The sequence below is a fragment of the Pinus tabuliformis genome, chromosome 2_1, assembly GCF_031772625.1.
Source record: "Pinus tabuliformis cultivar Carrire ecotype Pingquan chromosome 2_1, CPIR1, whole genome shotgun sequence".
NCBI lineage: Eukaryota > Viridiplantae > Streptophyta > Pinopsida > Pinales > Pinaceae > Pinus > Pinus tabuliformis.
In genome coordinates, this window is record NC_142299.1 from 229,956,539 (window position 1) to 229,970,637 (window position 14,099).

General features: G+C 38.1%; 1 protein-coding gene across 1 annotated transcript in view; it reads right to left on the minus strand.

Moving 5' to 3' along the window:
• The window catches only part of LOC149199567 (OVARIAN TUMOR DOMAIN-containing deubiquitinating enzyme 12-like), a 223,619-nt gene that overhangs the window by 87,491 nt on the left and 122,029 nt on the right, over positions 1 to 14,099 (minus strand). Inside the window, exons 6-7 of the mRNA XM_089402487.1 lie at positions 1,690 to 1,763; positions 1,475 to 1,523 (exon numbers count right to left, since the gene is read on the minus strand). Coding sequence (XP_089258613.1) covers positions 1,475 to 1,523; positions 1,690 to 1,763 — 123 coding nt within the window. The remainder of the gene's footprint in view (positions 1 to 1,474; positions 1,524 to 1,689; positions 1,764 to 14,099) is intronic.

Below are 14,099 nucleotides of genomic sequence, written 5' to 3' on the forward strand. Positions count from 1 at the left end.
AACCTCCACACACAAGTTTTCCAGCCCTAACTCAAAGATGCAGATGTATGGGTGCCAAATCCCAATGAATCAATGACACTTAACCCGAAGGATGGATAGATGTGATATCAAGGGAAAGGTGAAGAGTGGTAAGTATGGAATGGCTATGGGCGCGCTACTTCAATCCAAGTTTCCCAAGTAGTGCCCCTCCTATAACCTTAAGGCCTTAGCAAAGGCCCACTGAACTAGGGCTAAAGACTAACCCCTCTAATAAGGTGAGAGAACAAGTTTACAGTGAAGATCAGTCAATCATCCTAATCACCCCCTTATCTATGTTAGAATGCCCAAAACATTAAGTAAAAGCACTTGATTGCAAGATCGTTAAAGTACCTACTAAGTGGTAGCCCACCATCATTCAAGAGCAATGTTGGATGGTGGGAGATGTATGACCCATTCAAATGGCAGAGGAATGTAGCATATCATCATAACTGAGCCAATATGTAGGGCTGCTGGTTGGCTGGCTGTCCAAGATAGGAAAAAAGTTCTCCTATGGGGTTACCCACTTTTGGTGGGTAACAATCCCCATATAGTTATTTGTTTTAGTCACCTCTTCACTTGGAACTAAATGAAATTTCTTACTTGTAATAGAAGACTCCCATCAATACCATCAAAACTTCTATGATGAACCTAATATAACATTAATAAGGAATATATGTAATAACTATATATAATAAGTTAGTCAGTGTTATTGATCAATGAAAGGTCGTTCATATTAATGAATAGGTCGAGGTTATCCTAAAGATAAGTATCAATTGTGACAATCATCGACTGATGTCAATTAGATATTACTTTCCCATTGTGGTCCGCTGATCGTTTAAATATTTTCTCCGCTGTAGTGCACCACAATTCCCCAATAAATCTTACAGTTGTAAAGATATTGAGAAGCAATATCAACCAAACACAAATGGAAAATTTCCTTCCAAATGTGGTTTGTAGCAATCAGAAGTCAGGACTTCCAGTCCAGCCTGGTCACAAAATGGCACAGATAATAGATCAAGAAAAATGTTTCTGAAGAAAAATTACAACCACAAAGAGATGACCATTATAATAAAATTCCATGCTCTCTTCCAAAGAAATCTTTCAAAAACAAATTTTGGAGTTTGTGTTCGCTCAAGACAGTTATGTAGTTTCCGAAGTGGCCATGCAGTTTCAAAGTGTTCCCTTGGTATTTCCAAGAAATCCTTAAAAAATATCCAGGTTGTGAAATATTTTAGCTCGTAAGCTGGACTAAATTATTGCCTTACGATAGTTTAATAGGATAGAATATTGGGCATAGATTCATGCAAATAAGGAAGCAAAGTTATCGATCACGGTAATTTGCAATATTGTGATTAAATAATTAGTAATTGCCTTTTCAAAATAGATGTCCAATATAGAGTAAACATTGCTTATGATCTTATGACTTATGGGTCGAATAATGCAATCAATATCATACCCGATCAGCAGCAGCCTGGAGAGTAACATGATCTCCCCATTCTCCAGCCCTGAACATAATCGGATTAACACAGATTACTACTGCTTGTTGCTTTCCAACAATTCAAAGAAAGATTAACAAGAACAAATATAAATGAGAAGTACACCATAATATCAAATAGGGATTGTTAAAGCATCAAAAACATCAAGAATAGAATTTATAAGCAGAAAGCATACTTCCTCATCTTCCTGTAATAATGCTTGTATTTCATGGGAACATGGGCTTCATATGCAGATCGAAACTTTTTAAGCTGAAACATCAATGAGACAAAATTAATAGTTGAAAGAAACAAAATAAAACAAACAAATATCAAGCATATCTGGCCATCTTAATACAATGGTGCTTTTGTGGGAAAATAGCCCTGGTATGCTACTTGGAAAATCTTTGAACTGCCACTTTGGCAAAAGAAATTAAAATTTTTTTAAAACCATGAAAATGTATTCCATAAAACCATTTACAAGCATAAACAGCTGATATGTAGAGAAAGGAAATTTATGTTATTCTAAGTAGAAAGACAATTAAAACACTCATAATTGCACACAACATAGAAAGATCATCTAGGAGACATGTGAGAACGATGCATGTTAACTGGAGTAACAACATAACACAATTAACCAATTCAGATTTGCATTGTGACAATAAAAGGGCTACTTTCTCCGGAAGGGCATGTGGAGCAGAATATTTACACATTAACATAAATGTACCTTTTTTCTTAATTTATTTAACAATTAGAGCAATCAAAAAAAAAAATTAAGTGCAGATTTATCTGCTTTTTAAAAATATTCAGGGTTTAGGTGAATTTCGGCTCATTGGATTTTTCTTTTACAATTTAGAGTTTAATTTTTTAATTCATTTATTAGCGTTACTCACTTCTGTAAATGATAGATGTCTTCCACCTAAATTTGATAGTGCGTCTTATTTTTACATTGTGAAAATTAATCATTTTTAAAATTCAAATTTCAGCTTTTTCTATTTGTTAACATTAACTAATTACTTGAAAACATAACACCTCTTTCACCCAAATTGTAAAATATGTCTAACTTCTCGCATTCAATATTACTCAAATGTGACAACAAATTTAATATAATAAAAATAAATTCTTATTATTTAATAAAAATAACGCCATGTATTAAATAGGACTTTCAATTATGAAAACGGCCCTAACATATATTTAGCTACACTTAATAAAGTGACTTAAATGTTCATTTAGTCCATGTCATTTTATGGTTTACTTACGTGGTTTCCTAACTTACGTCTCTTGGGAGATTCATTACCATACATTGACTATTACACTGAATAATGTTTAAAACACACTAGTGACACTACATATTTCGGTCACGAAATAACAACGTTTATTACATTTGATATAATGTCATGACACTAATCTAACGTAACTTTATAACAGAAAAATATATTAATTCAACATTGGAGCTCATTGCTTGCTCCAACAATAACATGGGTGGTCACAATATAGCAACTAGTATATGTAAAAGGTAAAAAGATTCAAGACAGGCGTGATGAACAACTAGGGAATGTAAGTCGGTTTATTCAAACTGATCATTATAGAAGAATTTTCGTTCTTGATAGCAATACCAAAAGCCAAGTCGTAGAAAGGAGCCTGCTTGGAAAGATAACAAGAAGTTATAGTATGATTAGAAAGTGGATTCCAAACAATGGCAAACAAAACTCTTTCTTTTGTACCTCAATAGACATTTTAGAAGATTGTTTAATCTCTCCAACTCCCTGCAGTTTGTTTGAGCAGACTAGTTCTCAATCCTTATATTGGTTTCAAAAAAATGAACTCATATCTTAACAAATGAAGAAGAACCAAACATTGATTATTTTCAAAGAATATTTTGTTAGTTTGGAAAAACCACAGAGATGAAATTCCTAACGTAGTAATGAAAAAAAAAAAACAAATGATAATGGAAATCCCTTTTCAAGTTGCATAATAGGGTTTCAAACCTTGAGTAATAGAGATTAATTACCAAAAATGTCAACTGATGAAGAAGGCATCTGAAAATATTTGCATTAAACATATCACAAATACGTTATAACAGTTCTTAGGATTTTCAGCGATGTTGATTGAAAACTAGGAATATATCTTGGGGAAATAAATAAAATTACAGCCATTGCTTCTAAAATACCAAAACTTGAAAAAGAAAGCAATTCAAATGTCAGACCACTGTAATCATTAATCGCTATGCCTCGCTATTCACTCATTATGCTGATAAAGAATGCTAAGGAATGTTAAATTTCAGTACATGGTAAACAGATCTGCAAACTATCAACCCCTAGAGAGGTGAAAACTTAGGGAACTCTCAAAACTAAATCTGTGAGGTTGATTTTAAAAAACATATGCTAACTGAAAAGTACAAACAGTAACCAACAAGAAATAACAGCACGCAGAAAATTATCTCTGTTTTCTTTATTAACTCAGGAAATGAAAAACAGGACACACATTCTTTGGTAACCGAATGAATAACAACAGGGGCAGCTCTTCTGCTCTACTCATGCACCCTAATTAAATGAATTAAGCCCTAATTCTATTATACGGAAGTGCACCCAGGCTACATGCAGAAGTTTTCTCTAATGAAGCACCTTAGTCCTAGAATAATACACTCATCTAAAATTGGAAGCCACATCAGACCTGCTCTCGAATTTTACAACTGAAGTGAAAATCTAATATTAGCACTCAACTCAAATGAACTGAAGAGGGAAATAGCACGTCTATCGGCTAGCGGATGCATGCATGTCCCTTTGCTGTTGGATCCTTAAACACTGTTGACCCTTCACCAACTGCTACAAACTACTACAGGTATGTTGTTTCTACAGGGTGCTGTAGGTATGTTGAAGCATGTTTCTAAAACGAGAATAACTGCAAAGAAACCAAGGTAAATTCTAACACTCCCTCCTAGCAATGGTGGTGTTCTCTACCAAGCCCATTGTTTTCCTCAACATCTCAAACTTCCCCTTAGCCAGGGACTTCACCAAAATATCAACAACCTATGAATGTGAAGGAACATACTCCGAGACTATTGTCCACTTCTCAACTTTATCTCTGACAAAATGGTACCCAATATCAATGTGCTTGGATGATCATAAAACAATGGATTCTCAAAGAGCTTAATGCAACTCTGATTATCAGAGTGAATCACTATAAGCTCCAACATCAGAGGTCAACTCTGCTATCAACTTGTGAGGCCAGATAGCCATCCAACTAGTAGAACTAGCTTCCATATACTTTGATTTTGTGAAACTGAGGGCCCCTACAGCCTACTTCCCACTAAACCAAGATATATACCTAAACCCAAAATGAAATGAAAGCATGAAGCACTCTTACAATCACCTACATCTCCAGCCATATCAAAATCCACAAAGCCATGCACCATCAAATCATCACCTCCTACATACCTCAAACCATGAGCTACTGTGGCCTTCAAGTAACAGAGCACATGCTTTGAAGCAAACTAGTGAATCCACCTCAGCTCAACCATATATTGACCCAGTGTATTACAAGAAAGCAAATATCAAGTCTATTATTCAAAAGCACGAGGGAATCTATCAACTATCTATAAATTGATGGATAAACCAAATCTGACTTTGAATTTGTTGCTCACTTTAGATGAGATATCATAATGGTAGACAAGGGTTTACAATCTATCATCTAAACCCCCTTTAAAATCTCAACTGCCTGCTTACTTTGTCCAAGGAACATCTCTCTTGAACTCTGCAAAACCTGCAAACCTAAGAAATAGTGCATAAGTTCGATGTCCTTAACATCAAATTCACTTTTCAGTTTCTTGTTGCACCATGCTATGATATTTTTTGCAGTGTTTTAAAATTCGGTTGGACCGAATCGGATTCAGCTAATCTAACCGAGCCGAACCCTCGGCCGGGCTGGGTCAGTAGAAAAACCGGTTCAGTGGCCGGTTTGTTACCGAACTGGCCGAGCCAACTAAACCAGACCCCTGGCCGGTTTGTTAAGGTGTTGCGGTTGGTGGATGGGAAAGGATTGGCTATGGGCTTCATTTATGAGGCTATGGATCAAGCAAAGGAGCAAATAAAGGCATCACACAAGGATAGAGTGGCTAAGTATGGGCCCATTTGGGAAATCACTGATCAAAGATGGAACAATCAACTCCATCGCCCTATACACGCAGTTGGGTTTTTTCTAAACCCAAGGTATCATTATAAAGATCTAGAGGCAGAAGCTTCACTGGGGAGGTTAGTAGTAGCCAGTAGTACTGGTGCCTAGTGATGTTTTATAGTTTACTTTTGTTGTAGACGCCATTTAGAGCCTCCTTGGTTATTTGTTTTTGTTTTGATCTCTATACCGTGTACGTATTAGACAGTGCACTGGGTGCCATTTTGATATAATGGATATATTCATGAGCCTACTTTGATCATATGTTGTCTTCTCTCTATATTCTAATGCATTGTATTTGGAAACATGAATGAAAATCTTTAAAATTATGTTTTTTCCTAAAAAAAAATATTTAATGTATTTTTTACAATGACCGAGTCATTGAAATCAAACCGGCTGAGTCGAGTCGGAGTCGGGTTGACCCTTGGCCAGTTCCGAACCTGAGTCAAACTTTTAAAACACTGATTTTTTGAACTACCTATCAAGTCTAGGTCATTTACATACAACACTAAGATAAGTAGATCAGATTTATTAAACAGATAAGAAAAGTTTAGATTTGCAGTGGTCTTAGTGAAGCCCAAACTATGTAGGTACTCATCAATCCATGAGTACCAAGCAGATGATGCTGACTTCAGCCCACAAAGAGCCTTCTTCAACCTATATATGGGTATCTCACCCATGCACCTCAAAACTCCTTGGCTAATTAATGTATACTTCTTCCTGAATCAGACCAATAAAAAGGTTGTCTTAACATCCATTTGATATAAAGCTCAATCAAGTATTGATGCTAAAGACATCATTGTTCTAATTAAAGTATACCCAGCAATTGGGGAAAAGGTCTCCTCATAGTCCACTCCCTCCTTATATCCTCTTACTACGAACCTCACCTTATACTTCTCAATGCTACTATCAATTACATGGTTCACCTTGTACATCCACTTGGAAGAAATCATGAACTTCCCTACTAATCTCAATACTATCTCCCGGAGACCATTCTTCACAATGGAGTTGTACTCCTCTAACATGACATCCCGCCATACCTTCTCACCAACTACCTCCTCATAAGTGAAAGGCTTTCAATTAGTATCATAAGACATTAATGCAATATAATTAGGAAACGACTTAGGAGGATGACTAACCTAAAAAGAAGTCATAGAAGTTCCTACTTGCTCCTATGCCTTATGTATTATCCAGGTAAACTATTTGGGCCCAAATGAACTAGAAGGAAAAATGGTCTATGTACCTGCACTGGAATGTAGTTGATCTGACATTTATTTACCTAGAATCTATGGATCAGATTTTGGGGCAGCAAGCTTCTCTACAATTTCAATCTTTGTTGAAGGCCTTGTAAGCCTTAGAAGTCTCATTGTATCCCACAAAAATACTCTTCAAACTAGATGGTTCCAATTTAGTTCTTTACTCCTCGGGAATGTGAATGTACACAAGACAACCAGAAACCTAAAATTGTGATACATGTGGTTTCTTCCCAGTAAAAGCTTCTTCTAGTCTCTTTTCCTTCAAAATCCTATGAGGACGCCTATTTAGAATGTAGAAAATTGTGCAACATGCTTCTTTTCTTTTCTTTTTCTACCATGGTGAATCAGTGACTCGTTGGAGTAATTTGGGCAAGGCATCAAATCAAACCTAGTGGTTGCCACTATAACATCAAGAGTATATACTATATCTAACAGCCTGTAAGTCATATATATCAGGAATTTATGACTTAGCAAGAGTCGAGACTCCACGAGGTTGGGGGAGCCTATTCCTTAAGCCTTATCACAATAGGCCAAAGATGCCCCCCCATGGGATTTGAAATAGGCTGGAGGGGATAACATCCCATTGTGCCAACTACTCAATGGTCCCACGAGGAGACCAATTGCGCAACATGCTTCAACCCAAAGATGCATGGGAAAATCTAGAACATGGATCATTGCCTTGGCAATCTCTATGACGGACTCATACTTTTCCTCTACAACGCCATTCTTTTGTGGGTTGTAAGGGACTATTGACTCCCTCTTGATCCCTACTTCCTTATAAGAAGTTTCAAACTCCATGGAAATACACTCTCCTCCATTATCTAATCTCAACACTTTAATATTCTTATCTATCTAATTTTCTACAAGAGCTTTGAATTCTTGAATTTTCTACAAGAGATTTAAATTCTTGAAACTTTTCCAAGACCTCACCTTTCGTATTCATGAATCAAATCTACGACTTCCAAGAGGAATTGTCAGTAAATGAAACAAAATAATTGTGCCCTGAAAGTGGCATTGAAGTCATCAGTCCACATACATTTGAATGCATCTGATCAAGAATCTCTCTTGATCTATGCTCATTGATTGGGAAGCAGTCTTGGCATACTTGTCGAGTGCACACTCCAATCTTCTCAATCTAGAAGTTTGGCGATCCCTACACTATGTCCTTTAAGATAGGAAATGCTCCATAGTGCAAGTGACCCAGCCTCATATACCATAGGTCGCCCAAGTTGCCACTATCATGCACTAGGAGTCTCACTAGATTCAATAGCAACTTGTATAAACCATCCTCTCAAACACCTCTAGCCAAAACTTGACCAAGATAAAAGCATCATTGTTGAAGATGTTGAAAAATTTAACTAGTATCGGTCTTCATAATTGTATTCAAGTCATGATGTAATGTATTTGTCAAAAGAAAAGAAAAGAAAAAGAAAAATATTTATAAAAGAAAAATTATTTATGAGCATGGGTTGCATGCTTTGTTTATTTTGTTTCTAGGTCAAAGTACCCATTGTGTGCTTCTAGGGTTTGTGTCATGTGTCTTAGTCCTTGTCATCATGTAATAGACCCAGCTTGGGCTTCGTATGTCAAGAAAGAAAGTATATTTTTATGTAATTGGTCATGTAAACCCTCCTCTACCAAGTCGGCTTACCCTCCAGTCAAGTTGGCTTCATTAAGGGAATTCGACCACACAGAATGTTATATATAGAAGTGTTACTCGACCTCATTTGATCAACAACCAAGCAAGTTTTGATCTGCATTTGTCAGAGGAAGAAAGAAATGTGAAATACCTAGAAAAGGAGAAATCTAAAACGGAGGAGGAAGAACCATCATGTCTAGCAAAGGAAGCCAAAGTTCTCTCTTTTATGCCACACGTGTGAGTTTATGGGTTGCCGGAAGAAGGGCCGAAATTGCAAGTGTGCAATAGGGCCGAAATTTTTGTTACAGGAGGGCCAAAATCTAAGTTTGTTGTAGTATTGAAGCAGTTTGACTTGAGTTGACTTTTGAAGTTTAGCTAATCATCTTGGGAGGTTGACTTGGTGGATTGGAGGAGGTCTTTGTCTAGGTCAAGAGTCTTGGCTATTTCAATTTGATTTGGTTCTAAAGGAAGAGAGGAGAATTTTTTGGGTTTTCCCTAGAAGAGGGGTTTTTCACTAGCTGAGAGCCTACATCCTATGTCCTTGATCTTCATGTTCATGTTTTGTTAGTTTCTTGATGATAAGGAGATAAAAGAAGATAATAAAGATTGCTAAGAAATCACAAGTAGTTACCCGAGCTAAGGTGAAGAAGAAGAAAAAAGGCAGCCTGAAGATCAATAGCTCTCACCATCTTAAGGAAGGATTTAACTAAGGTCATAATAGGAGTAGGAGACTCATTAATTGATTGAAGGATTTCATCTAGGAGGAAGGAAGTCATGTCTACTTTGAAGGAGAAAACTCATATCAAGTAAGGGTGGCATTGACAAATATATCTATGGAGGAATAAGATTTGGTTTAGTTCCATTATTCAGGAATGGAATAAATGCTCCAGTCTTAGAAGAGCTATTCGACTCTAGACATCTAGATTATGAGCAAGCTAGAATTGGGTCCATAACAGGCAACCTGATTCCAAGATGTCAGTATGGTACTATTTATCCAAACTACACCATGAGCTTATCAGATAAACATCTAAAAGATGCTTGGAAGTTTTGTATAGAACCAGAGGACTCTAAGAAACAGGCAATGGTGGATCTGGCCCGTATGGAATTAAAAGATGCCAAAAGATTAGAAGAATTCTCCAAAGAATATTTCAGGCTGGTAATAACAACAGAGCTAAGCAATGATTTAATGACTAAAGTCACATTTCTGTCAAAACTCCCACACAACATAGGTGACTTAGTAATGAAAGATCTAGAAGAAAGGGATAGAAAGTTGCAAGCTATATATTGGGTAGATCTCATAAATCATTGTAAACAAAAACTGAAATATCTTTGCTGGCAGAAAAATGCTCAAGAAAATGCTACTAAACCATCACAAGAATGTTGTAAAGAAATACTCCCATGGACTTCAATGAAAAGAACAAATCATAAGAAAAGACACTTTGGGAAATACAAGATAAAACGGGTAGCAAATCCAAGGAAACCATTTCCAAAATACAGATACATAAAAAGAAGAAATGCTCCAGTCAAAGATGGATGTTGTTTTATTTGTAAGAAAAAATGACACTTTGCTGCTAAATGTCCTAAAAATACTTCATCAAAATTTTAAAAATGTATGGAAATGGATGAATTTGTAGATAATTGGTCTGTTGTAGATAGTGAGGATGAATGCTCTGATGTATATATTCTATCTGAAACAGAAGACACAGTAGAAGAAGAAGGTCTAGATACAAGTCAAAAAATGAATATTTGTATTGGATCAGATTGTGAGATAGAATCAGAATCAGAAACCATAAGCGAGTACAGCCAAACAAAATTCAGTGAAACAAACGACATATCAGAAGAATCAGAGGAAGAGGAGAAACATGCACAACTGGCAATAATCAAAGGAAAAGGAAAGGTAAACGACATATATTCAAAGGCTCCAAGTTTTTGTCCAGTTCCCAAGAACATTGGTTACTCTACCAATACAGAATTCTCCCAACAATATGATTTAGAAGCTGAAATGAACCTGATGAAGAAAATAGTCAGAGCAAATGATCTATTGTACATAACAGTAGAAATTCAATTAGGTAAATATTGGGTTGAAGTAGATGCCTTCATCGATTCAGAACAGTCAAACAATTCGGCTAGGCCAAGTTTGTTCAAATCCTCATGGAAACCATTAAGGAACATAATCAACTCAGAAATCATTTGGAGGTAATGTAACTCTGTTAATTTTAGGTATGTTCTATGCTTAGAGCAATTTATTTCAATTTTCATAGTTAGCTCCATATCTTTTCCAGATTAGCAATCACATCAGTATTAAAGCAAAATGCAGATAGAACATAAACATAAATCGCAAAAGACAAGCCAATACAAGTGGACACAAGATGTGGTGCTAGCCAGGGACAAACCCCAATGTGGGGAACCCTTGATGAATTCTTCTTATATGTTCTTCAATAGTTCAGCACAGAGAGAGAGAGAGAGAGAGAGAGAGAGAGAGAGAGAGATAGTACGTTTACAACAGAAGTCAACACTTTGACTTATCTAGATAAGAGCATAGATCATCTCTAAGAAGATGATACATGAGATCAGTGGAAGACATGCTGCTTCAACTCATCCTCCAAGGTGACTCCTTCAGCTATCATTGTGTTTCATTTTGTCATCATGCTGCACCTCACCGCGCTGCATCATGTTGCACCCATCATCACTATGTTGCATCTCATCATGCTTCATTAATCATGATTGTACCCATCACCATACTACATTATGTGCCATTGCTGCACCATGTTGCCATCTTGACCTATGTGTTGGTTGCACCTTGCTTGCTTGTTGTCCCTTGCTTTTTTGTTGTCCCTAGCATACTTGTTGTCCTTAATATGCTTGTTGTTGCATGCTAGTTGTCCCTTGCATGCTAGCTGTAACATTGCATGCTTGGTGTATCTGCTGCTAAGTACCATACAATTGTCCCAATGTTAGTTAGTTGTCCCTTGCATAACAACCGGCAGTTCCGGCTTTTCTGTCTTTCTGGTAGTTCCGGCTTTTCCGACAGTTCTAGCTTTTCTGGCATTTCCGGCTTTTCCAGCTTTTCCAGCAGTTCTGTCTTTTCCAGCAGTTCCGACATTTCCGGCTTTACCGGTAGTTCCGGTTTTTTTGGATTTTCCGGCAGTTCCGGCTTTTCCGGCAATTCCGCTTTCTACCCTCTGAATCAGGGCAACGTTATTCCTTAGGATCTCTCCTCCTAAAACCCAAAGACAAGTAGAGAGAGGAAGAGATCCCAAGTGTGCATTGAAATGACTTGAAGGCCACCTCTATTTATACTAAAACGTTGAGCACATGTGGGGTTTATTTGGTTGCTGGCCGACCTTGACGAATTGTCTTATAACGCAAATAAATTCATAACTCCATGAATACTTATCGAAATCGGATGATCTTTAGACCAATCCTACACCTCTCGATGAGAGGGATCCAAGAAAAATATCAGGTGCCATAAATAAGATGACCCACATGGAGTTTGGCCCTAGTTGCCAATTTTAACACTCCCTCTCAAGTCTCAACTACGGAAAACACCATCCGTTGATCCATATGTCCGACTGTACTATCTCTACCATCAATGCCCTACACTACTTTGCTCTGCTTTGTTGAACCATGAAGAAGAAGAATTGATCGAGAATGTCTCATACCATTCTCTACTGACCCGAAGTTAGTTTCGTCTTAAGAAAGTGTATCACATCACTCTTACTGACCCGAAGTCAGTTTTATCGATCCCAGATCAATATCACAAGAGAGTGTCTCAAACCACTCATACTGATCCCAGATCAGTGTCATTGATCCCAAATCAATGTCACAAGATAGTGTCTCAAACCACTCATACTGATCCCAGATCAGTTTCATTGAGCCCAGATCAATGGAGGTCATCCTAGCATAGGGAGTACGGTAGATACAGCGATGCGTCCATCGATAGTACTACTATGGTCCCTATCCTCATTTCCCTACTCATTGATCAGATGAGAGGTACTTCCCATGAGTCTCAGACTGCATGGGTAGGATGCCTCGACAGGAGAACTAATCATCCTGTCCATAGGAGAACGAATCATCCTGTCAGTGGATGCCACGGAAAACTAATCATCCTGGCCCACAGGAGAACTAATCATCTTGTTTCACAATTGCCACGGAGAACAAATCATCCTGGCCCACACGAGAACTAATCATCATGTTCCATAGTCGACACGGAGAACAAATTATCCTAGCCCACAGGAGAACTAATCATCCTATTCCACAGTTTCCATGGGAGAACTAATCATCCCAGCCCACAGGAGAACTAATCATCCTGTTCCACAGTTGCCACGGGAGAACTAATCATCCCAGCCCACAAAAGAACTAATCATCCTGTTCATGGCGCACCACCAGGGGAGGGTGAGTCGCCCTGTGGTCGTATGTTGCTCCAGTAAGTACCCCAAGCCCCCCAGAGCTCAATGCATGCAACATGCAGGACCCTTACAAGAAGGTCTCTCAACGACTCCAAGTCGTTCGAAAAAGTCACAGATTTGACCTTTCCCTGGGGCTTTGACAAAATGTCTGTGACCTGTACGTCAGTCTCAATGCGATGGAGCCTCCTCGCTCATCAACTTACCATATCGTAGATAAGGCAGTATCTAATGTCTATTTGTTGGAGCAATCATCGAATATGGGATTCCTCAATAATCGAATCCCCCCTCTGGTTGTCACAGAGAATCACAGTGGTATTCATCATGTGTACAAACAGTTCACTTAAGAGCTTTTGCAACCATGCAACTTCACACGAGATCATATTCGTAGCTATGTATTCGGTCTCGGTGGTGCTTATAGCAACCGACTTCTGCTTCTTGCTCATCCATGATATCGAAGCAGAATCCAAAGAGAACCAGCACTGAGAAGTGCTCTAGTGATCCTCCACACTGCCTACCCAGTCAGCATTCGAATAATCATGCAGTTTCATATTTCCGGCAGTGTATCTCAATCCATGAGAGATTGTGCCCCGAAGATATCTCAGAAGATTCTTGGCACCAATCCAGTGAGGCTCAACCAAATATGATCTCACCATGCTAACTGCAAAACATATGTCCGGACGGAAGTTCACCAAGAACATCAACGCCAATGAGTTTATGAAACTCAGAGGCGTTTCCCAAATCTGGTCTGACATCACTACCATATAACTTCTTAAAGTTAAGATCCTCGAGGTAGTCACAGGCTTGCAGTTTATCATTCCACATCCGGAATCCAACTCCTCTTACTTCTGAAAAGGTGTATTTGCTATTAAGTACCATACAACTGTCCCAATGTTAGTTAGTTGTCCCTTGCATGTTGCTCTCTTTCAGAGACAGATGCTCCGCTGTTTCGGCAGTTCTCGGCAGTTCCGGCAGTCCCGACAGTTCTGGCTTTTCCGGCAGTTCCGGTTTATCTGGAAATTCCGACATTTCCAGCTTTTCCGGCTTTTCCGGCATTTCCGACAGTTCCGGCTTTTCCGGTATTTCCGGCTTTTCCGACAGTGATGGCTTTTCTGTCTTTTCCGGCAGTTTCGGCTTT